The 26,551-nt window shown below is 42.8% G+C and overlaps 2 protein-coding genes and 1 long non-coding RNA gene across 7 annotated transcripts in view; 1 reads left to right on the top strand and 2 right to left on the bottom strand.

Moving 5' to 3' along the window:
* Window positions 1-632: 632 nt before the first annotated feature.
* Window positions 633-14,054, bottom strand: LOC120825704 (insulin-like growth factor-binding protein 4). Its single transcript, XM_040187486.2, has 4 exons — window positions 13,054-14,054; window positions 6,394-6,557; window positions 5,378-5,503; window positions 633-3,856 (listed from the first exon to the last, which is right to left on the bottom strand). Exons 1-4 carry the CDS (start codon window positions 13,409-13,411, stop codon window positions 3,719-3,721), a joined length of 786 nt encoding a protein of 261 aa, XP_040043420.1. The 5' UTR covers window positions 13,412-14,054; the 3' UTR covers window positions 633-3,718.
* Window positions 14,055-15,626: 1,572 nt separating this feature from the next.
* Window positions 15,627-26,551, bottom strand: part of LOC144411594 (uncharacterized) — an 18,727-nt gene continuing 7,802 nt past the window's right edge. Inside the window, exon 2 of the long non-coding RNA XR_013468786.1 lies at window positions 15,627-15,791. This is a non-coding gene — a long non-coding RNA (uncharacterized LOC144411594). The remainder of the gene's footprint in view (window positions 15,792-26,551) is intronic.
* LOC120825692 (zinc finger protein Aiolos) overlaps window positions 23,772-26,551 on the top strand; it is an 8,393-nt gene continuing 5,613 nt past the window's right edge. For 2 of the 5 annotated variants that reach the window (XM_078108945.1, XM_040187458.2), the window contains exons 1-3: window positions 23,775-24,158; window positions 25,017-25,081; window positions 25,404-25,502. In XM_078108945.1, coding sequence (XP_077965071.1) covers window positions 25,030-25,081; window positions 25,404-25,502 — 151 coding nt within the window. In that variant the 5' untranslated portion in view covers window positions 23,775-24,158; window positions 25,017-25,029. Of the gene's footprint in view, window positions 24,159-25,016; window positions 25,082-25,403; window positions 25,518-26,551 lie in introns of all 5 variants that reach the window. The other 3 variants (XM_040187457.2, XM_040187461.2, XM_040187459.2) reach the window with 2 other exon arrangements.

Raw genomic sequence — 26,551 nt, 5'->3', positions numbered from 1 at the left:
GGTTGTACATTCGGATGTAAAGTAAAAACTAGAACACAGCTCAATATGTTATCAAGCACCTACAACCTTTTATCCAAAAATGTGTTTCCTGCAAGATTTTGGGAAATCTATTTTTTACCAAATCCCATCTAAGCATTTAGAAATAGTCACATAGCATTAATTCTTGATGAGAGCATTTTAGTGGCTATCAAACAAAGAACTAAAACAGCAATAAAGTAACACAAAACTTTGACAATCATCACATTGCTGTCAGTAATAACGTAAAGGTAAATAAACTTTTATAAAACTATAATAGACTACTGAGCTATGCGAACATTAAACACAATTAATCATATATCATATCATATGTGTGCTATCTCAAAGGTTTGGCTTTTAATTACATTTTTGACCAAATAGCCATTGAGGAGCTCATCTTTATGTACTACTTCATTCCTAATGTATCTGTACGTTTTGTATGTAGTTGATGTGATACAAGCTAATAGAAAACAAACCTGCAGAATGGCGTTTTGTAGTTCCTGTGACTTATAGGCCAACATAAATGCTAGTTCTCATATATCTGCGATCAGCTAAAATACTACAATGCTACAACTTACTAACTACTGCTACTAATAACGGCGACAGGAAAAAGAATGTATTTTTAAAAAGGGTTTTAATTGATGTATTACAATGTGTACTGTTTCATTGGTTAACATGTTCAACGTAACTGATCGTCTCATTTCTTTCATCACACAGTGATGCAGACGGTCCTGTTCTGGACAAGATACACAACGGCGTAACTGTTTCTAACCCTGGTCCAATGTATGCATGCAAACATGAATGAATATCTTCTAGACGTCAATCGATAATATCAAAGCCAAACATGACAGTCTGTTCCAGAGAAATGCAGTTACAGATCAAGCAACTTACTATAGATTACGTAATACACAGCTTATGTTAGTTAAAAGTTACAATGTCAAAGCCAAAACCCTCGACAGATGTCACCTGTGTTCAGTAACTATGCATTACTTGATGAATGATTAGAAAGAGTTTATGCATGTAGGTAACTGAACAAAGTTTTGTGCTGTTTGGTGTTTGACCATTTTAAGCCGTAGCAATGATTCCACATCCACATCCACGCCATCTTTGTCTATTTGTCTGCATTTTGGTGAACGGTAGTTCACCGTAGTGCCTTTGAACACATTTATTTTTGTAGTGACAAGCAAAATTGGTCATCAATTTCCAGCGACTAACAACTAGTGGTTTCAGTGATTTGATAATGTTTCACCCTTTATGTAGTTTTGTTACATTGTTTCTATTAGATTAGTTTATACCGGCTAAACATACAGGATTTCAATATATTGCAAAAGCGTTTGTTTTGTAGCAGAGTGATAGAAGTCATAGTGCACAAAAAACACACCATTCAAGTTCTTAGGTTAACAAATAGTAGAAAGCCTGTTTTCCAAAATGTTACTTCCGGACGCATTGAAGATAGATTGGGGGAGGGCAACAATAAATCGCTGCTAAAGTTGTCATGTTTTTCTACTTTGCACAATTCCCCTATCATTATAACCCCATCCCCCTCCCCCCTTAATAGGTCTGGTATAAAAATAATAATAATAATTCTAATAGTTCTGCACCGACACGAGTGCGAATAGGTCTGTGCACACACCATTGGACAGAGAGCACCAGCGGACTGACTACTACCCCTCCTCCATCCCCCCTGATGGTGTAAACCAAAGGGAAACACTGAACAGCATTAGAATAGCACCAGAATTGACTTTTCTCCTTTACCGCCATCTACATATATGCATATACTGTTGCATTTTAGGTGGGGCGGCATGGGTGGGTTTGACCAAACTGAATAATGAAAAAATTTGCAAAAATACATTATAATAATGATAACATCAATAGTTTTCATGGCACTTGTTAATAACTGTTTATAGCTGAATGGACCTCCCGTCAGAGGGTTGTGCTTTTAATACTTCTAAGATTATTGGATGATATCAGCATGTGGAAGCATAGAAAGAACACAACACTGCAGAACCCACGCCGTTGATTTGTAAGGTTGACATTTGATGTTCTGCGCGGGCAGCAACGCTAATACTGTCCTTCTATCCACACGAGATGAATTTGTGCTTGTATCGTCTATAAGGTACTCCGTCAAACTGAAAGAGCAGGCTGTCCAAACACCATCAGTAGCTTAAACCTGCTGCTCTGCCCTGAACTTTAATAATATTGCCTGCAGTATCTAAAATATTTGATGAGTCACTACGTCACTTGTACTGGTAAAACACTTGTTTAATTATTTGTGTGAGGCCCTACAGACAATATAAAACCAGTCAAATTAAAAAGGAAATTATTGTTTGCACATAAACACCACACTATCTTTACTGCTGCACCTCCTCCATTCAAAGCTACATGTTGCCCAAGACGGGAGTTTAATCATTAAAACTTGGATATTAAAGAGACATCACGCCTGCAATTTAAAACACAGGCCAATGAAACAATAGGCCATTTGTAGCCGCGGTGATGGCGGGATGTTTCTCATATAATTTAACATTACCATTCAAAACACTCATTTAAAGAAGCCATTTTCAACAGTTAGTGCAGACCGTCACACATGTTGCTGTTGCTCACACATAGTGATGGTAAGTTTTCGGTTACAATCCCCCCAAATGCCCCAAAAGGTTTATTATGTATTTTGGCACAGTAAGTACATAGCACCACCAAAGGTCTGCCAAGCAGTCTGTTTGGAGAGGAATCCTGTGTTTTGAACCACATTCTTCCAGAAATGAAAGTCACACTGTAACTTATCCTATCAGCGGCGCGCAGAGCTTCTAGTCCTTTGGAGCTCGATGATAGAGAGGAAGAACAAGGGTTTACGACCGGGACATGAAGCAAATCTATTCTGGCCTTTCAGAGATACAGTCGTTCAAACTAATCTCACTTTTCACTTTGGCTTTGATGCTGTGAAAAGCTATGGCTTATCATTTGGTAACACACAGCGGGGGTTTGTTGGATCCCTTTGTTGCCCCTGTGTCCTCCTTCACTTTATCTGTTCTCGTCCCTTCTTTTATCGCTGCTCTTAAACCAGACTCTTGTGCTTTGCGCTCACCTTCTGACCAGATGAGCGGCGTTTATGACATACAGGGCAGTTGAACCAGAGCGATGCGTTACAACCAATTCCGCCAATTGTGTGAAGAAACTAGTTTGCAATCCTTTGACGAATCTTTGTGGATTGCCCTGATGCGGTGATTGCACCTGGCCTCGTGCTCCCAGAGAGATTAAAACAAACGTTTACACATCCTGTCCTAGCGTGGGTCTGATTATCTGGTGGGTTGAAACATTTTCATACTTTTACAATAAATCCCGGCTGACTCTATTTTGCTCTCCAACAACAGTCACATTTACAACTGTTATCTATGGAAAGTTTTTTTTTTCTTCTTCCACACGTAACTTTAAAGCACACGGGCCATAAGACGTAACGCTGTTAAGTTCACATAGTGGAAACAACACAACACACAGCAAGTGCTGGAAAGACTCACATACTCTCACGGACAAAAACAAGATAGCAAAAGAACTCAAAACAATAGTTTCCTTTTTGTTGCGCAGGCTCAAAGTACAGTTGGCCTCAGGTGAAGCTGAGGCTCTAGAGTAAAGTCTTTTCCTCGTGTAGTTCTACTAGTATACGCGCAGTAGAATCCCGCTGGTGCTGCACCCATCGCTGCCTCTGCCCCCTTCAATCTCTCAGGGTTGCGGTCATTAGCTGGTGACAGTCCAGATCCCCTCGGAGCTCCAGTGGGCCTGGCAGCCTCATGCCCGTCTTCTGGTCCACACACCAGCACTTTCCCCGCAGGCCGTCGCGTGCAGGATGACACTGTGGCCAGGGAGGGATGTCAAACGTCATAGTATGAAGACGTCTTTAACTACAGGTTCAAATAATACAAAGGCAGTCAAATGTTGTTTTCTTTCAACGGTGGATTAAAGCAGCACGAGTAGCGTAAAAGTCGTTGCTGCTAATTTCAGCTGGTGACCGCAGACGGGTACTTGGACTTAAGTCGACTTGCGATTATTTGGGCTTTACTCTAACACAAAGACCAGAGACTGGACTGAGACTATTAAAAAAAGCTGGTTTCTACCTTTGCTGAAACATTTGAGACTTGGACTTGGAAAAAGTAACATGTTAGCCTCCGCGGAGCACAGTCTGACATTTGGTGGAGAGCAAAACAGAGCTGAAACGGGGCAAATATTTAGTTTGCCAGGAGGATGAAACACAACTCCATGTTGTTTGGAGTGTTTCTCTGTCTCTGCTCGATGTGTAAATAGGCAACTATTTGTGAACATGTTTGGTGAAGGTGACCATTTGTCTCGTGCTGTGTTTACAGCTTTGTTGTGCTTCCTTCTAGAAATCAAGTAATGCAGGTTTATATGAAACTGAGCACTAAGTTAGAGGTTACAGAATAGCACTCGATGCTCTGTTGGCGGGCCATATTCCTCCAATGTTAGCATCAGACCTGCAGATGTTTTGATTGTTTTGCACACCCTGTCCTGCATAAATTGTGGTGTGGTATCCTGTTTCTACACGTTTGTATATGTATATATCTAAAGATATAGATATAAATCATTATATTGACAGCTGAGATCATATGATTCCTTCTGTGAACTTTGAAACGTTCCGCCAGTAAAAAGTTGAGTGTTATTTTGTACTTGCAACCCTGCCATGAAATGATCGCCAGTCGTCCGCCCTGAGCTGTGCTTTACTTCCCAACAGGGTTTACCGCAGTGCAGTTTTAGTTAAACAGTAAACAGATGCCTGTGATTCTGAGCAGACAGAGATCCTTTAACCATGTTACACAATCAACTCAGGCGCTTGGTGACTGGTGCCTTCGCAGAGCTTTCTTTTCTATCTCTCACTCTGCGTCTGCTGCTTTGATTGCTTAGACGAGTCGCTGCAGTCTTATCTGTGTTTTTGTGTTCTCTCTCTCCCCCATTACCTGCATAGTTGCCCAATCTTGCAAAGACAAAATAACAACAACAAAACATTTCATCCATCACAGCAATAAAGGGATTATCGTTAATGATTGGGGGGAAACCACTTTGCACAAGATGTTTAACTCTTGTTCCTGGACACAAACTGATCACTTTTTAAGTGGGTTCAGGAGGAAAGAAAGGACACGGCATCCCCACAACGGTCTGCTTGGAGACACTTTTGTGTTGTTCTTATAAATGTCCAAAGGATACAGCCACACATATCGCTTGTTTCAAAGAAACTATTTAAAGTACAAAGATAGGAATGTTTAATACAACTACTGCGCGAAACTCTGCCAAATAGCGGAAATGGCGGTCTGCTCATTAATTCCTTAAAGCTCATAACAGGCGTTGGCTTGAATTCCCACACCTGTTTGAGATGGAAATCTCCGTTCTTGTCACAGTTGGGGATGGGGATGGTGAAGAGATCATCGTGTGTGCGGCTGTTTGACGCCAGTCTGTCCAACGCCCTCTGTAGCTCAGCACGACACGGCGCCTGTAGGAGAAATCATTCGTCAATTGATGTTTGTAGACATTTACCGTTTTGACAAAATATTGCTGTTTATAAAAGAATGCTAATTATTATCTTGTATATTTCTGTGATAAAACATTGATAAAGTGGAAACCAGTATAAAAAAGAAAAAAATATTTCCTCTCCACGATCATCCTCATGTCCACATAGAAAGTGTGTACATAAAATATGCATAGATGCACTTTTATAATGAATTTTTAAAAAATCCCAGTTCTTTAATAATGCCCATTTTTAAGTAAAGCATTCAGAGGAAGCAAACTGGGAAAATATAAACTTTTATTTTACAATAATTTATTTATTTATTGATGTCAAAGTCCAAGTGCTTTAGTGAGGTACGGTTTTGATTTGACACACAAAAGTCCTGAGCCAACTAATGAGTCCATGTGAACGCACCATTCTGGCAGATTCTTCAACCAATCGCCAGCGGCATTCTTAGAAAGTCTTTAAAAACATCATTCGTTTCATGTGTGGGAGACGGTGGTGTTACTGTGCATTCACAATACACTTTTCTATGGTAAAGGAATGTACAAAATACAGCACAAAAAGCCTATTACACATTCTCGTGGATTTTATGATCCTGCCCTCGCCAATCTCAAAACAGCAAATTGCTGATGTTGATGTCAATGTGCACCTGCACGTTATTTTGCAAGACTGCAATTAAATGTTATGGCCTTTAAATAACTAATTTGTACATTTACAACCGGACATTTGCGCTTGTGGCTTTGGAACTAAAAAAAAGGCCTTAATATAAAACACGTGCTGCGGCTGGAGGCATGTGCTGCTGCAGAGGAGATTTCTCAGGTTCGTAGCTCCCTGTGAAACTGATAAGACGTCAGAGGGACTCTTTTTCTCACCAGCGCTGCCTTGGTCTCCTCCCTGGCAGTGTTGCTCCTCTGATTAGTGGATTTGGGAGGATGCCTCGCCAGGTTCTTCTGTATGCAACGCTTGTCCTGCGGACTGCAGCGGATATTGCTGTTGTTTGGGTGGTCAGGAATGATCTCATCCTGCCTGTCCATCGCTGAAAGAAAATGAATGATACCTTACTTACTTAAATCCATCAACAAAGGTGTGCTCGAGCATAACATAAACAGTTAGTCAAACACATTTGCTTTTAATATCACAATTGAATTATACGGGCAATATTTAGGGCAGCATATTGTAACGATTAGCAGAGCCAGCGCTTTTCTGCCTTTCTGCTTTGTCGTTCTGCATCGCTGAGCACGGCGAGATGAAGGCTAAATATTAGGCCAGGTCAATCTCATGGGGTGGGGGGGGGGCGAAGGGGAGGACTCTTCACTCTGCATCTCGGCTCTTGCTCTGCAGCTACCACACCACAGCTATGGCACCAGCTCTGAGGCCTTTCAAACGATAGCTGGAGCGCCGTGGCCCGGCAGGCAGCCAGCTGCTTCCTCAGGAAATGTCCCCCCCTCCCTTTCCACTCCCCGGCCCTCCACAACAACGTCGGACTGTGCCAGATGGAGGTCGTTAGAGGATGTTTGCAGTGGGCACAACTGTGCGCGAGGTGGTTGGTGGCTGAGGGTGGGAGGGAGAGAGGGGTGGGGGGCACAAGTCGGGCAAGATGAAGGACAGCAGTTGTGTGTGCCTGGCTGCGTGCACGTGCGTGCGGCTTTTCACCTGTGGCTTGTAAAAGCTGGCAGAGTACACACTTTCCGCTCGTAACCAAAGGCATTTTACAGATTGGCACCAGAATCAGAGCGCTGCGTTTTGGAGGCCGTTCCTGCTCCGAACGCGATCCGAGCTCTGGTTAACGTTTAAGACGACTCCCAGGCGTTCAACGCTTTGCCGTTGGCAGAGAGAGAAATGGAGGTGGCCTCGTAGCCTCGTGAGCAGCCTTCCCTTCAGGTGCACAGTGCATGAAGTGTACGTACACACAATCCAAAGCAGTGAGCTTTTCGTTGTAGTTCTACTTGGTGAGCTAATCCTGGCCCTGGTGTGTTCAGGATATCGATCCTGGGCCACCTTCTGTTCTTACAACAAGACCGGGGGTTCGGAGGTGACAGTGTTTGTCTGAGGGAGAAGTGTCTTGCCCATCAGCGCTTTCTTCTCCCAAGAGCAAACAGGGCCTCAGCTGTTTCCTTTGTTCGAAGTTGTTTGTTCGCCTCGTTTGCAACATTCGACGCAGTTTTGCAGGGCGAGTCAAAGTGATTTAGAAGTGGGTCAGGGGTGGCATGTCCTGTTTGCTACCACTGCTGTTTTCGATGGAGGAAGTTGCAACTTCTCTGTGTGGTTTCAATAGAGCAGCTGTCTTTTAAAATATTATTCTTACGGTGCATTAGCCAGGGCTGACATATTGCCAGTCAGGTGCACAGCAAAGATAGAGACAAATCTTGAGTTAACAAATAATCCTTTTTGAACATTTGTTGTCACATAATCAGACATTGTTGAAAAGGTATACATCATTTAATTTACATTATTACAAGCCCATGCCAAGTCTTCCGTCTGTGAAAAAGTGGCAGAGTCTCATCAGATTTCAAATTCCAGTGTTCGCGGCTTTAAGGCTGAACTGGAAAAACATCAGCGATAAATATCCTTCTCGAATGAATATTTACTTATGCTCAGGGAGATTGGCAGAGGGCTTTCCTATGGTTTATACTTCCACTAGCTCAGATATTGGGTCTTAAACAAAAGAGTATCCACTGCGTCGGACCTTTGAGGATTGTTACCGGTAGTTTGAAAACAGCGAGAGAGGAACTGCTTGCTTACATAGAGCCTGGCTGAAGTACCGGCATGGATATAAGCTTGTCATGGATATCACTGTATTGGCATTTGTTTTGACCTAACAATAAATCCGAGAACATATGTGAGAATACTGACAGATATATTTACCAACCGTGAAATCTCCCACTCAGTCACAGGTCAATTCTTAACAAAAACAACTCCTATTCCGCTACTTTCCTATATAGACGAAGATCCTTGTGTCTTTCTGACCGTTTGTGGTTCGACTTCTTAATTAGCTGCAGAGATGTAGGAATGTGACATGACTCTTGGGTGTGGTCCGTTATAATAGGTGCGGCTCAGCAGAACTGTGAATGTTTTCAATCACGGTTTCCATTGGCCTTTTCATATGGAACTTGTTGTTTTAAGTCTGTTACATATTCTGACACCATCCCCCCCCCTTTTTATTGCGGTTACCTAAATGTAAGGTGTGGTTCTTTTAGAATGTTGGACCGCTCCCTTAAGACAGGTGTGATCCTCCCTTTGTGTGTCGCACGCAGGGGGAGTTTCCTTCTCTGAACGTGTTTCATTTGAAAGGCTGAACGCCAACAAACACGGATCGAAGCGGAATATTTTGCTCAACAAAAACATGTTGTGAATTTCGTGAAGAATTGGTATCCATTTTTTTCGATACACTTGGAGCTTTATACTGCAGCCATAGCACTTTATGACCAAACGCACATTAAAGCATGTAACCTTAGAGAGCAGTAAAAGCATTACTGTAGTCAAATAGAAAAAAGGCTGAAATTGAATTGTGGTTGGTGAAAGCAGCATTGCTGTGATCTTAAGTTATACTTTATTAATCTTATATACAGTCTTTTTTGTTCGGCATTTAATAGATCCCACATGTTCAGTGCAACGTAGAGCCTCTGCTCAGCACGCAGGCATCAACTCCATTACCGAGGTCTGAGCCTTAGCCAGGCTCATTTCTTATTCATCTATGTTTCACAGATATTGATTTTAACAAAATACAAAACACAGCTCGCCGACTTTGGCTTAAAAGCAAAACCGTCCTTGATACCAAGTGGAATAGCGCATGGACAGCAACTAATCACCTGAAATACTTGAAATGTATTGTCTTTGGGGAGGCTACTCCAAAGGTTTTGCAACACTTTAGTGAATGTCCTTTCAGCAGATTCTGGCAGCAAGCTCAAACATCACAAGGGCTCGCTACCAAGAAATTGTTCTTTTCAGTCAATATTAGATTCCAGGCAGGAGGATTCTTTGAATCGGTTAATCATCTCCGTTCGTGTCTAGTACTAGTGTGAGGCCAATGGTACCTTTTAGAACACGTTTGTCAAAAGGAAAGACGTGACCTGAAGTTAAATCTACGTAAATCCACGGTGAATCACAAAGGCAGCCTTAGCGCAGAGGAAAGCTGCTCACTGGCCGACGATGCCGACATGCAGAGCAGCAACAGTTTGCTGAGCGGTTTGATTACATCTTTCACACAATATTTTACATAGCAAATACTTCAAACATACTGGATGGTGGAAAGAAAACCTGCTTTTGTGCAGTTGCAAGCTGGGCTAATCTATCCCTTGCTGATGCACTCGTACTACCTTTACATGTGATGAATACTTGTAGGAATAGAGAGAAACCTGCAGCTGTTGTGAATTGGGTCAATCTATTTTGAGCTACATCATTAACTTAATTTGGAGTGGATTGCTCCTGTTTTAATATATGCACAGAATCTGGGTCTTGAGTTCAAATCCCAGGAAAGGAAATTTAATATATGTTTTACCTTATTTGTAACAAACATTGAAATTGTTTTAAATTGCGAATTACAATTTTTTCTTACCAAATTAATAGGTTAATTTACGAAATCTCAGTTTATGAGGATTAACTGTTCTCCTTGGATTCCATGGCAATGTCGGGTTGTCTATATATCAACACTAGAAGGGGGGGAAATCATGCTCAGTGGTACTAATATGCTGCACAACCCCAAAAAAGCAAGTACGCGACATCAAGGGACATCTGAGGTTTGGGGAACATCTCCCAAAACATACCGAGGGTCCCTCGCTCATGTGAGAAAGAAACATCTAGCTTGGCACGCTGCTTTCATAAAGACCTGTGTGCGTCACAGTGAACCGGGGTGTAGTTGGGCAGAGTTTGTCTCCACCGACGGCTTCATTCAAGCTCCACCTGTAGGTGTAAGACTTTAAATTACATCCGTTTCACTGTCAGAAGGAAGTGTGCCAGGAACAGATGCCAGTACACGCGTGATCATTTATTCCAAGTATTGCAATAGAGAGGGTTTCTAACAATGCAATATTAAGATGCACTGAGGCCTGTCATAAGGTACATGGTAATCCTTTTTGTTGCCATGGAAATGTGGTTCAAGATTAGCCTTTTTCTAAGAGAACAACACCGTTTTGACCCACGAGATATAGACCAATGGCATATCTGTGGCAACGGCCTGGTTAAAATAATAACTTTGCAGCTTCTTTCGTTGGTAGTTAGAAGAAAAGCAGCCTTAAAATGGATCTACTCAGAAAGTAGCACTACTCTTTGTGATACAAGTGTTATGCTGCATTTTGTCGAGTAGTTTCAACTAATAGCCCCAACATCCTAAAATGCTTTTAATGGGCTGCTAAATTCTTTTCATCGTGAGCTCTCTCGGATTTTGAAAACCCTCTTCTATTTTTATCCGGCATGTTCACTGTTGCTAGGAGTGGGGCAGTACCGGACACGTATTCAGGAGATGCACCCCCTTGTTTAATAATGCATAAGTACGGTGAATGCGCCACAAAGGAGATCTCCTGCTTGTGAGTGGAGCTGCTCCCCGGCTCTCCCCCACGCCTCTCCGATTGTCTCTCTGCTGCCACGGTTTACATAGAACATTCTTATGCAGCGCTCCTGAGCTGCTGCCCAGAAGAATTGATTTACGGAGAGACTTATTGGGCAGTACCTTCCCCGCTTTGTTATGACAAACTCCGGGGGCGAGAAGGAGCGTGAAGGTAAACAGAACTCAGCACTCAGATTACAGACCACCAAAAACAAAACTTATGAACTTTCCAAAAATCGACCATCCACTGCCGTCTACTACTAGAAAGGGGACCCCGAGACCCCCCCCACCCCCCCCCCCCTCCTCCCCCAGAGCACAAAAAAACATTTCTGGACCAGCTGATCACACAACGCAGCATCAAAGAGAGGAACTAATGCATATTCCCCGAGATGAACTGATATGGAGGGACAGAGCCATGCCAAGCTATTGCACCCCTCTGTTTTATCGTGCCGTGACCAGCTTTCCTCTTCTTTCTGATTCCATTTAGTCATGCTTTGTGCCGGCCTGACCTACGCTGGCCCTGCACGGAGAGCAGAAGGCTCTCATTTCAGCTCTGGCAGCAAGAGTGCCGATGAGCTCATCCTCATGTAGGAGCTGGACGTGGTGGGCGATGCGCTCAAAGGCTTGTTGGGGCGGGGGGGGGGGGACAGATGCTGCAATGAAGATGAGAGTCCTGGGAGTTTTCAATTGGCAGTTAATCGAAATCCGTGGTGTTCTGGCGCCAGCCAATAGCCAACTACCATAACTAGTAACTATCTGTGAGCCTGGGCTCAGCAGGCTTGTTAGTCGATCATCTGGAACAAATGCAAAAACCACATTGTGCGTGACACATTATAACAATTGTCTCATTCGGCATAATGGAAACCAACACCCCTCCCTTTATGGAGAGAGGAGGTAAACAAACAGTGGAGAGTGTTTCGTCAGTAGAAAGAAGTTAACGTCAAAGCAGGGAACTGGAGCCGCAGATGACATCCAGTATTAGATATTCCACCGTGCGAAAGTGGAAACACACTTTGTCCTGTGCAAGAAAAATGCAACAATGAAGGGGAGAATAGGAAGCCACACCACAAGAGTGGGATAGATGCATCATCAGTAAATGAAGAGTAAAACATCTGCAGCAGCAGGCGGGGGAATGGAGGCGTCCATGAAAAGAGCACCAAGTGAATTACTGAGCGCTCTAATAGCCCCAGGCTGGCCACATTACATTCATTTCATACAGCAGCTTTTATTACCTCCTCCCATTACAAACACACACACATACACTTCCTCACACAACCTTAGACTCTCACGTTCCCAGTACTACTACAATGCATTTCATTTCACTGCCTGCACCACACAACTGCCTAAAGGATCTCAGTTTAACGTTGGCCTGATGAGGTAATTGCACATCCAGTGGTAGATGGGAGAGGAGATCTGCATTAAATAAACGCATGCTTCCCTTTACTAAAACATGCAACTGACTTGCAGGCCACACGGGCATTAAGAGTGCAGCACACGTACAGTAGAATGAGTCCTTATGCACGCTCGTATGCACACATGCCCACCTCAGCTATCCCCACAGCGCTGTCCCCTCTGAAGCCCGCTCTGCGTCTCACATCAGGGCCCCCCCTTTCACCAGCGAGCGGCCCGCAAGACAGCGGAGGGACTGTGCGCGCTCTCCCATCAGGCCATGCGTGAGGAGCCGGTGTGTGTGTCCCCCCTCTGGTTGAGGATTTAGCCGAGATTAGTGTAAACAAGCAGAACATTGTCACCCCTCCCCGACCCCGCCCCACCACACCCGCCCAACTGCGACCCCGCCCCGGCGGAGGTAAGGCCCAGGGAGCGCAGAGGGACAACATTCTGGTCCGCCCGGGTCCACAGAACGTAAGGGACATAGATACAAGTTGGGGAGAGCCTTGGTACTATGAGAGCATGTTGACATACACATCTGCACTGTGCGAACGCTTTGGTAGATCACACACACACAGACTCGGAACCCCTTCAGTCTCACCTGAGTTCTCCTCCACCTCCCTCTCGTCAGTGCACACCCCCTGGCCGTGCATCAGTGAGTGCAGTGGCCTGTCCACGCCACGCGGCGGGTAGCAGCGGAAGCCCGTGCCACACCGGGGCGAGTAGACACCGCAGTGCGCCCCTTTTGGCAGGGCGCAGGTGGGGCAGCAACCGCAGCCGGCCTCCCGCACGGTCTCCTCGCAGCCGTCCGGCAGGCGGCAGCTGGCCAGCCTCTCCTCGGAGCACAGCGGGCAACGGATGGCTTGGTCCGACCAGCACAGCGCCACCATCGACAGGGCGCCAAATGCCCAAAGGCCCCAGCAGGACGGCGCTACTGCTGCGGCACCTCCGCGCACCATGGCAGCCCAGGAGGCGCCTGCACGCAATCCTTCACCCGCGTGTGCGCTCCCCTCTGCTTCCTTCTCCTCTGAATGTTGTGAGCGCTTTCTACTTCAACAGGAGGTTTTCAGCTGGTTGTTGTGTTTCAATTGCAGAGATACAAATCCTCTGCTGTATTGCCTCTCTGTTCCTCTAATTCAATTTCACAGCGTGGAAATTGGAGCCTGCGCTTGAGCTGCTCGGCTGGCGAATGTAGTAGTGATAAGAAGTAGTTTTTGTTATGTTGGAATGAACAGTTGCAGGACGGATATCCACCACTGTGTTCAGGTGGGTCTTGCTCTCTCTTCCAGTTTGAGTCCGGAGGCTCGACCGACCCTGTATTGAAACACACACAAAAAAAAAAGAAAAAGAATCTGGTCTACAAGTGTCCAAATGCAAAGCAGGGAATCAAAAAGGCACCGTTTTGAATAACAGCTGCAGTTTCCTCCTTTTGCCGGTGTGCAGTGTGAAGGGCTCACTGCTGAGAATGGCTCAACACGAGTGGCTCTCCTTGGACTTTATACTGGTCCATGGACACGCCTCTTTCTCCAGTCAGAGAGGAGCTGAAAAGCACGGCAAAGAAAACCCAGGCTCAAGCGCTCTCCCTCTGTCTCCCTCTGTCTCCCTCTGTCTTACTCGCTAGCTCTCTTTTTCAGACACACAAGCTTAAATACACACTCCCTCACTTTGTCCTTTCTCAACCCTGAGTGCAGGCTGAGAAACGAAGCAGCTGAATTGCCTGCTCACACACTGATTACGCGTAGCCCTCCATTATTGTCCTCATCAGTCATACGCATGTGACTTCATGTCCCAATCAATCGGATACATTGATTTCATAAAACATGTGGGTCCATTAAAAAAAAAAACACGACAAAAGACAGAACACATAACAGCCTTTTACTTTAAACAACCCCCAATGCCTAACACACACACACACACACACACACACAGACACACACACACACATACACACACACGCACGTACGTATGTGCCTCTGGGGTCAAAACATTGTTCAATCAACAAAGCAGCCTCATGTCTGCTCCCGGTGTGTGCTTATGTGTGTGTTTGCCCCCACCATCATATCCTCCCCCTGATATCTCTCTCTCTCTCTCTCTCTCTCTCTCTTCCTACTAGCTGAAGTGCCCCCCCCCCCCCTCCTCCTCCTCGCTGTTGCCCTGCCCCCACCGGTCCTAAATAAGCCTCCTACCAGTGTGATCGCAGGATAAGTCATAACAACGCTGCAAAAAGGGCCAGTTTACTAGGTGTGTGTGTGTGTGTGTGTGTGTGTGTGTGTGCGTGTGTGTGTGTGTCCGATCCTGAAAGAGTCTGTAAATCAGTGTGTCACTTTGTTCTTGTTTGCCCCGTGTGTGCAGATATCCCCCCACACTCCTCTTTTTAGGGTTTGGAACCGCGGCTTTTATTGGTTCCACGTCTCTTTCTTTCCCCCCGTGTTCCTTTGCCTGCGTTTCGCCATGGAAACCCAGCATGTATTGTAACGCCTTTGTGAGGGTGCTTTTCTTTCAGCTTTGCTTTTCCGTCTGGTTGCCGGTTGCCGGTTGCCATAGGCGGTCCGTGGGCTGCAGCCAAGCCTTACAAGGCCGTCCACCACTCAGGTGGCTGCAGCAGGGTGTGTTTGCTCGTTTCACCGCTCCCAGATTCCTCATCCGGCGCTGGAAGATCATCAGGAGTTGTTTGAGATCTCCGCTGTGATTCAGCCACTTTCCACATTGCAAGTCGAAGGTTTTAAAGCCAAACAGCATCTGGTTGACATAAAGTAAATCGCTTTACTCACTAACAATGTACCAAAACAGTCGGTAGTTAAGAGGAGCTGCTCTCTGGTTCTGGAGCTCATGAGAAAGCCAGCAGTTTCATCATGTGTCATTTATGATGTGTTTTACTGTGTGTGTGTGTGTGTGTGTGTGTGTGTGTGTGTGTGTGTGTGTGTGTGTGTGTGTGTGTGTGTGTGTGTGTGTGTGTGTGTGTGTGTGCGTGCGTGCGTGCGTGCGTGCGTGCGTGCGTGCGTGCGTGCGTGTGTGCTTTTTGTCATTTTACAATACATAACCCTACATAACGGAATGTTCAGGTGTTCAAAGTGTGTCAAACAGCTGTAGTTGAGTGTGCGTCTGCAGTTTGTCAATTGTAAATTGCTGTGCCTGTTATGAAAGTTAAGCAGTGGTGCAATAATAGCCTAATAGTTAGGCAATAAAGGTTTGACTTTGCGTGTCGAGAATTCAGCTGAAAATACCCAGTATTTTGCCACCTTCCGTCTCACGGGGCCCATAGAATTATCTTGATCTTGCGGTTGTCCTCATCGTCCATTGACCCATATAAAATGCTTCTATGCCGGAAAGTTGATTTACCTAAAAAAAAAGAGGGATGAATAATTGTTGGAATGCATTAACGATGCATTCCAAGTATTGTTCTTCGAATCTTTATTTCCGACTTATTGTTGGAATGCATTAACGATGCATTCCAAGTATTGTTCTTCGAATCTTTATTTCCGACTTATTATTATTCTATTTCTTCCGCGCGACCTTTCAACTCCTTCACATTTTCAGCTATTTAAACCGTTCAAATATTAAAATGTTCAGCTCCTTTCTGGCTTTAAGGCTATGACTTTTCAGCTTTCTACCACTTATGCTTGAATTTATATAAATCAATAATCATAAATATTTTAACATGGTTTTCCAATGGAAATTGTTTTCAAATCCTCCTTAAACTTCTTCAACTTTCAGACTTTTCAGCTTCCCCAATCTTTCAGCTACAGACACCATTTAAACTTTCAAATGTTGACACAAGTCTCAACTATTTTATGAAAAAAACTGCTTCTTGATATCTATTGTACTTTTTTCATAATCACTGATTATGTTTCACTAGTTCTTCGCTCCGTTTCTGACTTTTACATGAGTGTGTATTGCGTCTGCTAGAGTGGAGAGCTCGACGGCTAGAGTGTGGGGCATCGCAGGAATCTGGTTAAAAAAATATGGAACTTTTGTCCTTGCAGCCAAAGTATACACTCTAGAGGCTTCATTTCTTCAGATTAATGAGGGTATGGTTGTGCTGATTGGATTAATGTGTTCATGGAATCCCAGAGTTCTTTAGTTTTGGCGCAAGGTGTGTTTGAGTGACACAACCTCTGCCAAAAGCCCCATAGGCTCCAATACAAATCTGCCGACATATTTCTCACAAAAATCCACAAGGTACACGTTTTGTAAACGGCCATAGGAGCCGTATTTATTACCGGACAGACATAAAAACACATTCACGCGTTCGGTAGAGTCTTGGGTCTCATACAAACGCCGTATTTTTTAGATAGCTGTTATAGTTTTGCGCTGGTTCCCATTTGTTTGAGGTGTGGATTCTGTGTAACTTGCTGCCATGTCTCTGTCTTTTGCAGCAGCTCGTTAATGAGCACAGGTGCGTCGTTGTCGTGGTTACGAGCACTCACACGCTGCAGGATCTGTCTGTGGCTCACAGCTGCTCCTATGACCTGATTAGTGGAGTCACATGACGCAGCTATGCTTTCTGTCAACAGACCAATATGATAAAGACACTCGCCCCCCTCCCCCCTCCCCCCTGACCTCTGCTCACTGTTAATCACTCAGTCAGTCAGTATGTCTGTCTATTTCTCCTCTCTCTCTCTCTCCCTCTATCTCTTCCTCACCACCCCTCCCTTCCTCACCCTCTCACCCTCCCTCCCTCTATCTACTCCCCCCCACCCCACCCAATCCAATAATTTCAAAATAAAAGCCCCATGGAGGGAATTTTTACTGTAATGTCTGTGATGAGGCCTATTAATTAAAAACTTTTAAGTGTGAATAACAAACATTCTGTCTCCCACTACGAATATTACTCGTACTTCTAGTACTACAACTGATACTTCTACTACCATACTACTAGTATTTCTACTGCTATTAATACTAAAACTACTACTAATGTTATTACAAATACTACTATGGCTAATAGTATTCCAGCTGTTTCTACTGCTATTGATACTAAACCTACTATTACTGCTTATACTGCTAGTACTACTAATACCACGATTATAACTAATACTACTACTAATATTACTACAAACAATTTTAAACAAATTTAAGCTCCTGCAACTTCTGTTTTTAGAAAATCTATTGAAATTCAGCTTCCCCACTTCCTGTATTTTCATCAGTTCTTTAAAATAATTTCAGCTATTCTTATGCCTCTATCAACAGCAATTTTTTAATATTCATTTCTGTATTTTTTTGCAATATTTCAAATTTATTTCAGCTGTTTTCATTTCTGCTTTTTCAGCAAATCTATTGATTCCTTTCAGCTTCTCCCATTTCTGTATTTTCAGCAATTTCAAATTCATTTCAGCTTTTCAGCAAATGTATTCAAATTCCCTTCAACTTTCTGTATTTTCAGCTATTTTCAAATATTCAGTGCAGCTTTCAGCTTTTTGCATTCCAACGCATTTTCAGCAGGAAATGCCTTTTCTAGTTATTGTTGGAATGCATTAACGATGCATTCCAAGTATTGTTCTTCGAATCTTTATTTCAACTTCTTCTATTTCTTCCGCGGCACCTTTCAACTCCTTCACACTTTCAGCTATTAAAACCGTTCAAATATTAAAATGTTCAGCTCCTTTCTGGCTTGAGGGCTATGACTTTTCAGCTTTCTACCTCTTATGCTTGAATTTATATAAATCAATAATCATTAATATTTTAACATGGTTTTCAAATGGAGTTTGTATTCAAATCCTCCTAAACTTCTTCAACTCTCAGATTTTTCAGCTTCGCAAATCTTTCAGCTACAGACACCATTTAAACTTTCAAATGTTGACACAAGTCTTAACTATTTTATGAAAAAAACTGCTTCTTGATATCTATTGTACTTTTTTCATAATCACTGATTATGTTTCACTAGTTCTTCGCTCCGTTTCTGACTTTTACATGAGTGTGTATTGCGTCTGCTAGAGTGGAGAGCTCGCGGGCTAGAGTGTGGGGCATCGCAGGAATCTGGTTAAAAAAAGATGGAACTTCTGTCCTTGCAGCCAAAGTATACACTCTAGAGGCTTAATTTCTTCAGATTAATGAGGGTATGGTTGTGCTGATTGGATTAATGCGTTCATGGAATCCCAGAGTTTTTTAGTTTTGGCGCAAGGAGTGTTTGAGTGACACAACCTCTGCCAAAAGCCCCATAGGCTCCAATACAAATCTGCTGACATATTTCTCACAAAAATCCACAAGGTACACGTTTTGTAAACGGCCATAGGAGCCGTATTTATTACCGGACAGACATAAAAACACATCCACGCGTTCGGTAGAGTCTTGGGTCTCATACAAACGCCGTATTTTTTAGATAGCTGTTATAGTTTTGCGCTGGTTCTCATTTGTTTGAGGTGTGGATTCTGTGTAACTTGCTGTTCTGTGTCTGCCCTCTTGCAGCCGCACAGGTGCGGCGTTGTCGTGGTTACGAGCACTCACATGCTGCAGGATCTGTCTGTGGCTCACAGCTGCTCCTTGTGACCTGATTAGTGGAGTCACATGACGCAGCTATGCTTTCTGTCAACAGACCAATATGATAAAGACACTGGCCCCCCCTCCCCCCTCCCCCCTCCACCCTGACCTCTTCTCACTGTTAATCACTCAGTCAGTATGTCTGTCTATTTCTCCTCCTCTCTCTCTCCCTCTATCTCTTCCTCACCACCCCTCCCTTCCTCACCCTCTCACCCTCCCTCCCTCTATCTACACCCCCCCACCCCACCCAATCCAATAATTTCAAAATAAAAGCCCCATGGAGGGAATTTTTACTGTAATGTTTGTGATGAGGCCTATTAATTAAAAACTTCTTAGTTTGAATAACAAACATTCTGTCTCCCAACCCCCCCTCACCCAATTCCATCATTACAAACTAAAAGCCTCAATGATTATCTGTACCTTAACCATGAAGTGGTTTCGTTGAAATACGCATTGCTCTTTCAAATACTACTATAACCACTACGAATATTACTAGTACTTCTAGTAGAACTACAACTGATACTTCTACTACCATACTACTAGTATTTCTACTGCTATTAATACAACTACTACTAATGTTATTAAAAATACTACTATGGCTAATAGTATCAGTATTCCAGCTGTTTCTACTGCTATTGATACTAAACCGACTTCTACTGCTAGTACTAATACCCAAATTACAACTAACATTACTACAAACAATTTTAAACCTCTTTTTATTCATCTCAGCTTTTGTTATTTCTGTACTTTTTAAAATTCATTTAAGCTCCTGCAACTTCTGTTTTGCAATATTTCACATTTATTTCAGCTGTTTTCATTTCTGCTTTTTCAGCAAATCTATTGAAATTCCTTTCAGCTTCTCCCATTTCTGTATTTTCAACTATTTCAAATTAATTTCAGCTTTTCTAATATCTTTTATTTCAGCAAATGTATTCAAATTCCCTTCAACTTTCTGTATTTTCAGCTATTTTTAAATATTCAGCAAATGTATTCAAATTCCCTTCAACTTTCTGTATTTTCAGCTATTTTTAAATATTCAGTGCAGCTTTCAGCTTTTTGCATTCCAACGCATTTTCAGCAGGAAATGCTTTTTCTAGTTATTCTATTTCTTCCGCGCGACCTTTCAACTCCTTCACATTTTCAGCTATTTAAACCGTTCAAATATTAAAATGTTCAGCTCCTTTCTGGCTTTAAGGCTATGACTTTTCAGCTTTCTACCACTTATGCTTGAATTTATATAAATCAATAATCATAAATATTTTAACATGGTTTTCCAATGGAAATTGTTTTCAAATCCTCCTTAAACTTCTTCAACTTTCAGACTTTTCAGCTTCCCCAATCTTTCAGCTACAGACACCATTTAAACTTTCAAATGTTGACACAAGTCTCAACTATTTTATGAAAAAAACTGCTTCTTGATATCTATTGTACTTTTTTCATAATCACTGATTATGTTTCACTAGTTCTTCGCTCCGTTTCTGACTTTTACATGAGTGTGTATTGCGTCTGCTAGAGTGGAGAGCTCGAGGCTAGAGTGTGGGGCATCGCAGGAATCTGGTTAAAAAAATATGGAACTTTTGTCCTTGCAGCCAAAGTATATACTCTAGAGGCTTCATTTCTTCAGATTAATGAGGGTATGGTTGTGCTGATTGGATTAATGTGTTCATGGAATCCCAGAGTTCTTTAGTTTTGGCGCAAGGTGTGTTTGAGTGACACAACCTCTGCCAAAAGCCCCATAGGCTCCAATACAAATCTGCCGACATATTTCTCACAAAAATCCACAAGGTACACGTTTTGTAAACGGCCATAGGAGCCGTATTTATTACCGGACAGACATAAAAACACATCCACGCGTTCGGTAGAGTCTTGGGTCTCATACAAACGCCGTATTTTTTAGATAGCTGTTATAGTTTTGCGCTGGTTCCCATTTGTTTGAGGTGTGGATTCTGTGTAACTTGCTGCCATGTCTCTGTCTTTTGCAGCCGCTCGTTAATGATCACAGGTGCAGCGTTGTCGTGGTTACGAGCACTCACATGCTGCAGTATCTCTGTGTGTGACTCACAGCTGCTCCTATGACCTGATTAGTGGAGTCACATGACGCAGCTATGCTTTCTGTCAACAGACCAATATAATAAAGACACTGGCCCCCCCTCCCCCCTCCACCCTGACCTCTACTTACTGTTAATCACTCAGTCAGTCAGTCTGTCTATTTCTCCTCTCTCTCTCTCCCTCTATCTCTTCCTCACCACCCCTCCCTTCCTCACCCTCTCACCCTCCCTCCCTCTATCTACTCCCCCCCACCCCACCCAATCCAATAATTTCAAAATAAAAGCCCCATGGAGGGAATTTTTACTGTAATGTCTGTGATGAGGCCTATTAATTAAAAACTTTTAAGTGTGAATAACAAACATTCTGTCTCCCACTACGAATATTACTCGTACTTCTAGTACTACAACTGATACTTCTACTACCATACTACTAGTATTTCTACTGCTATTAATACTACAACTACTACTAATGTTATTACAAATACTACTATGGCTAATAGTATTCCAGCTGTTTCTACTGCTATTGATACTAAACCTACTATTACTGCTTATACTGCTAGTACTACTAATACCACGATTATAACTAATACTACTACTAATATTACTACAAACAATTTTAAACAAATTTAAGCTCCTGCAACTTCTGTTTTTAGAAAATCTATTGAAATTCAGCTTCCCCACTTCCTGTATTTTCAGCAGTTCTTTAAAATAATTTCAGCTATTCTTATGCCTCTATCAACAGCAATTTTTCAATATTCATTTCTGTATTTTTTTGCAATATTTCAAATTTATTTCAGCTGTTTTCATTTCTGCTTTTTCAGCAAATCTATTGAAATTCCTTTCAGCTTCTCCCATTTCTGTATTTTCAGCAATTTCAAATTCATTTCAGCTTTTCTAATATCTATAATTTCAGCAAATGTATTCAAATTCCCTTCAACTTTCTGTATTTTCAGCTATTTTAAAAAGTTCATTTCAGCTTTCAGCTTTTTGCATTCCAACGCATTTTCAGCAGGAAATGCATTTTCTAGTTGACTAATTGATCTCTTTCCTGATGTAAGTGTATAGGAAATGGTTTGATTGTTTTGTTTGTTCTTTCAATGCCCCTTAATCCAATACTCCACTATTAGCTGAGATAGTGTATTGATTTTGTTATTTTAAGGCGGTTTTGTGGTGTGAGTTTCTTAGTTGGTGTATCTTTACCTTGAAATGATAAGCCTGGTTAAAGTAGTTGATTTCTGGGAAGAAGTGAGAGTTCTGTAACTGTAAAACCTCTTTGCCGTGCACGGAATTTTAGGAGCAGACATCATTGCTGAGTTATGGAGGCAGCACTATGGTACCTTATTTAACCCTATTAGTGGGGACGATCGCGCCAATGACGATCATGTCACTAGAGGTGTACCAAGCTATGAATACGCTGGCTGATGGCAAAGCAAGTGGTTTAGACTATTTTACTGCTGAACATCTTAAATATGCAAGTCCGAGCATAACTCCTCTTCCCGCCATCTGTTTTACCGGCCTCATGACTCACGGCTTGTTACCGGACTCAATGCTGTCAAAACAAAGCTGGTAAAGTAGATAATTACAGGCCCATTGCTTTGACCAGTATTCTGTCAAAAGTCCTGGAAATAATCCTAATGGACAGACTGAATAAATTTATTCACTTCCCAGATAACCAGTTTGGCTTTAAAGCCAAACATGGCACTCACTTGTGTATATATGCCTTAAAGGAAACTGTCAAAGCTCATACGTTCTCATGTGTTTCATTGATGCCTCCAAAGCTTTTGACCGTGTCAAACACATTGTGAGAATTCTGACTTACCGGTTGTCCACCAGACAATGCAAGTAAAATGTGGCCAAAGTGTCTCAGCCCCATTTGGGGGCAGCAATGGTGTCCAACAAGAAGGGATTTTGTCCACAGTCTTTTTTCTATGATCATCTATGCATTAATGATTTTCCAAGCAGTCGAAAGCTGATACTGAGTGCACGATTGGTAATAACTTAGTTAATCACATTATGTACGCAGGTGATCTTGTGATCTTACAACATGTTCTGTCTATGGTGTGGATCATGATATAAAATGCAATACCAGTAAGAGTGCTATCTTCATGTGTAGAACAAAAGATCAAAAGAGGACAGAATTCTAAAAATCCCTGATTTTAAATTGTCTGATAATTACCTCATTGCCTGTGATAAGGTAAAATATCTTGGACATTTTTATTACAGAACAGATGAACGATGATGATAATATCTACAGGGAACGGCGTAAGCTGTATGCACAAGCTAACATTCGCTCACGCAAATTCAGTATGTGTGCAGGTGGGGTGACGATGTCTCCGTTTAGAGCTTATTGTACCGCACTCTGCACTATTGTGTTACAATTCTAAAAAAGCAAGCCTACAGAGACTCCAAGAAGCTTATAATGATGCCATGAGAATATTACTAGAGAGGCCGAGATGGTGAAGTGCCAGTGAAATGTTTGTTGAGCTCTGGAGACGTTGGTACAGTTGTCTGTTCATAAGGCATTTGTAGGTCTATGTACTTTACTTGTACCGTCTATGTATTGTACATCTTTATTTCTTTACTGTTTTGTACTCTCTGGACTGTGAGTCTGAAACAAAAATGTGATGGATTGATTACTAAAAATGTTGTTGTTTTTTTCATCTCATCGGCAGATGCTCTTGTCCAAAGCAACATACACGTGTTAAACTCAACAAGAGGGACGCAACAAAACAAAAATGTGTTTAAAATCTCTCAACTGGGGAGAGAAAAGTTCGAGTGAGGAGTAGTGTTCTAGTTCAGCCACAAGGTGGAGCGACAGCTCCTTGAACGCTCGGCGACGGTCTGGACCGCCTGAATCGACTCTGAACCCGCACTCAGCTCTTTGTGCTTTTGTTTTACTCCTAAATAACGTCCCGTGTTATAAACTCCACTCGTAAAGGTTTAGCAGAGGAGCGCTCATGTCGCGACCACGGACTCGCCGAGGAGGACCCGACGTGAACGCGCCTCGGTCCTTTGTTGCGCAACCTCGGTAGACCGCGTGCTCCTGTTCCTTTAAGGGATCTCTCCAGCTTCACCGGAGTGACGCCGCTCGCAGTGGATTCCATACGCACAGAAAGTCCAGCGGCGGAGTGTGGAATCTCCTCCCTGTGGTAGCAGTCTCCTCCAGGTGCTGAGCAAAAAGCAGGTCAGAACATTTCATCTTTACTCAAACTTAATGTCGTCGTCCAGCAAACTAGAAAGCACAAAAAAAAGTGCGGTGGATTTTTTTTTTTCTTTTTGTATGGTTTGGACATGTGCTTTTCAATTTCATTTTGAGCTTGTGAGAAAGTTTGTTATTGCAGTATTTTCTTCACGGAATGTGATGTAAGAGTAGTTCTCTATATGGTTAAAAGTGTCCCTCGTAACCAGTTTCTATTCTAATTACGGTTTCTCTTGTAAAATATATATTTCTCCTACAAGAGAATTCGTGCTCTGGGAATTTTTGGTCGATCAATGAAAAGGGTAACAGTGTTTATAAAGCTTTTGTTTCCTATTTCATTTGTGAGTGTTGGGAGTCTCACGGGCTGTTGGGGTTGAAAGCGCTTTTACACTTGCTCCTGTGCACAGATCTGGCAGGAAGTAGATGTGCAGTGAACATCATCTCTTTCTCATAAGGCTAAATGTAGTGACACAGTTGAGCAATCAACCGTAGGCTTTTACCCACACATATTTTTTTAATAAACTTCTTTTCATGCTGTCCGACCAACAGGAACAGTAAGATGCACATGTTGCTTCTGTTTCTTCACTTTTTCACAATAGTAAGGGAGGCTTTTAATGGTGTTGAAAACCTTAAGAAGGTATATTAGTGCCAATGTGTCAAGTCCACATTTTGAATAAATCCAGCGAACGTCTTTGTTTTTTTTGTTTAAAGTGCTATACAGTATGTTTTCTCTCCACATTGCTCTTTAAACTTAAACCGTAAACAAATGTAACTTGACTTGGTTGCATTCATTTGGATTCCTATCTGTCTCTGATTGATGCGCGTTGTAACTCCTCTCCACAGAACATTTTTCATCATGAACGCAGACAAAGATCCTGAGTTTACCGCCACAGAGGGAAACGGGATGGGTGAGTGTCTGATTCCTCGTCTTTATGGTGACGATGTGCGCTATGAGGTTGCACACATTTCTCCACAGCTTCCAACATCCTGCTTGCCACACAGCCTCAACACACAGGTCTGAAAAGTATTGAGAACTGGACGGGCACCGGCTGCATTTAACGGCCGTCCGTCTGTTTCCCTCGTTCACCCGCGTGAAAAAGTCCTCCTGCGCATTTACTGGATTTTAATACTCCAGCACTCTTAACAGGCATCAGTAGTTTACTGTGTTGAAGTTCTCCAAATGAAACAAAAAGTAACACCCGAGCATTTGCACAATGTGTCACTTTTTAGACGTTTGCAGTGATGTTGCAGACTTGAAGCCACAGGAGGAAGAACAAGAAGAGAGGGAAGATAATTCATCTGGTGAAAATGGAATGCAGTGTGCTGAAGGTGTGACGGCCTCACGTATGTACACCCCACCAACACACACACACCCACACACACACACGCCCACATGTGACATCTTTCCATTCTGCTTTGCATTTTAGCTTTCAAGTTTACACCATCCAGCAGTTTACAATTTATCTTTTGGTCCACTGTAATTCCAGAACGCTAGAAAAAGATTTAGTGTTCTAGTTACTACCATTTCTATGTTTATTTTACAAACTTTTGGGGGGGGATTTTGTAAACCAGTGTTCGAGATTCTTTTCTAAACCAATTGCAACAAGGGGAAGTCTTTTCACTCAAAATGATTTAAAATAAACAGTGGGTGTAATAAAATATCTTCAACTAGTGACAGATTACATATGATGAACAAGTGTTGGATCCTTTTGTATTTCCTCCCACAGATTAGGCAGGAAAGGTCACGTAGTCATCCTCGGGTAGAGTTAAAGGCTCCTTGTTAGTCAATGCAAGGTTGAGAAAACCCTTCTGAGAATATGATTTGATCTGCTTTCCACACAGTAAGTGTAGATCCAGAGCAGGAACGTGAGCAACGCGACGGCTCAATCAACACCAGTCGTGTTTTTGTCCTGTATTGTCCGATGAAACTTACATCTTGATTCCTCTTATGGCCATTTCTTCAAACATTGTTTCACACACAGTACTGTATGTCAAGTTGGGAAATGTCTTCACTCAGACTTGTGGCCTTAGTTTTTTTTTTGTCTCAAAAAGAACACGGTGTGACAGATAGCACTCCTATTTCTCTCTGACCGCCACCCATCTGCCCCAATGGGTGCACTTCCTAAAGCCCTGCTCTGCATGCGATGAGCAGCCTGCGGTTCATTCTCTGAGACCCTGGACTCTATATCGGGCCCCTCTGAGCTGTGCATCTGCAAAGTTTCCATAGCACCTCTGAGCGCTTTCCACGATAAAAGCCGACGCTCTTCAGTTCATCACCAGTCGCCGCCAAGACCACAGTGTGGTTTCTGGATGGAACCGAGCACACTGACACTAAGCAAGAGTTTAGGTGAGAGGTCCTGCTAACCAGGCCTCGAGGT

This window comes from Gasterosteus aculeatus, chromosome 9 (genome assembly GCF_964276395.1).
Source record: "Gasterosteus aculeatus chromosome 9, fGasAcu3.hap1.1, whole genome shotgun sequence".
Lineage (NCBI taxonomy): Eukaryota > Metazoa > Chordata > Actinopteri > Perciformes > Gasterosteidae > Gasterosteus > Gasterosteus aculeatus.
This window is presented reverse-complemented; position numbering and strand designations above follow the sequence as displayed.

Coding starts and splice junctions, on each gene's coding strand:
- LOC120825704 (XM_040187486.2), bottom strand. CDS start 13,411: ATGGTGCGCGGAGGTGCCGCAGCAGTAGCGCCGTCCTGCTGGGGCCTT. Junction 6,558..13,053: donor GGAGGTGGAGGAGAACTCAG/GTGAGACTGAAG, acceptor ATTTTCTTTCAG/CGATGGACAGGCAGGATGAG. Junction 3,857..5,377: donor GAGATTTCCATCTCAAACAG/GTGTGGGAATTC, acceptor CCCTGGCCACAG/TGTCATCCTGCACGCGACGG.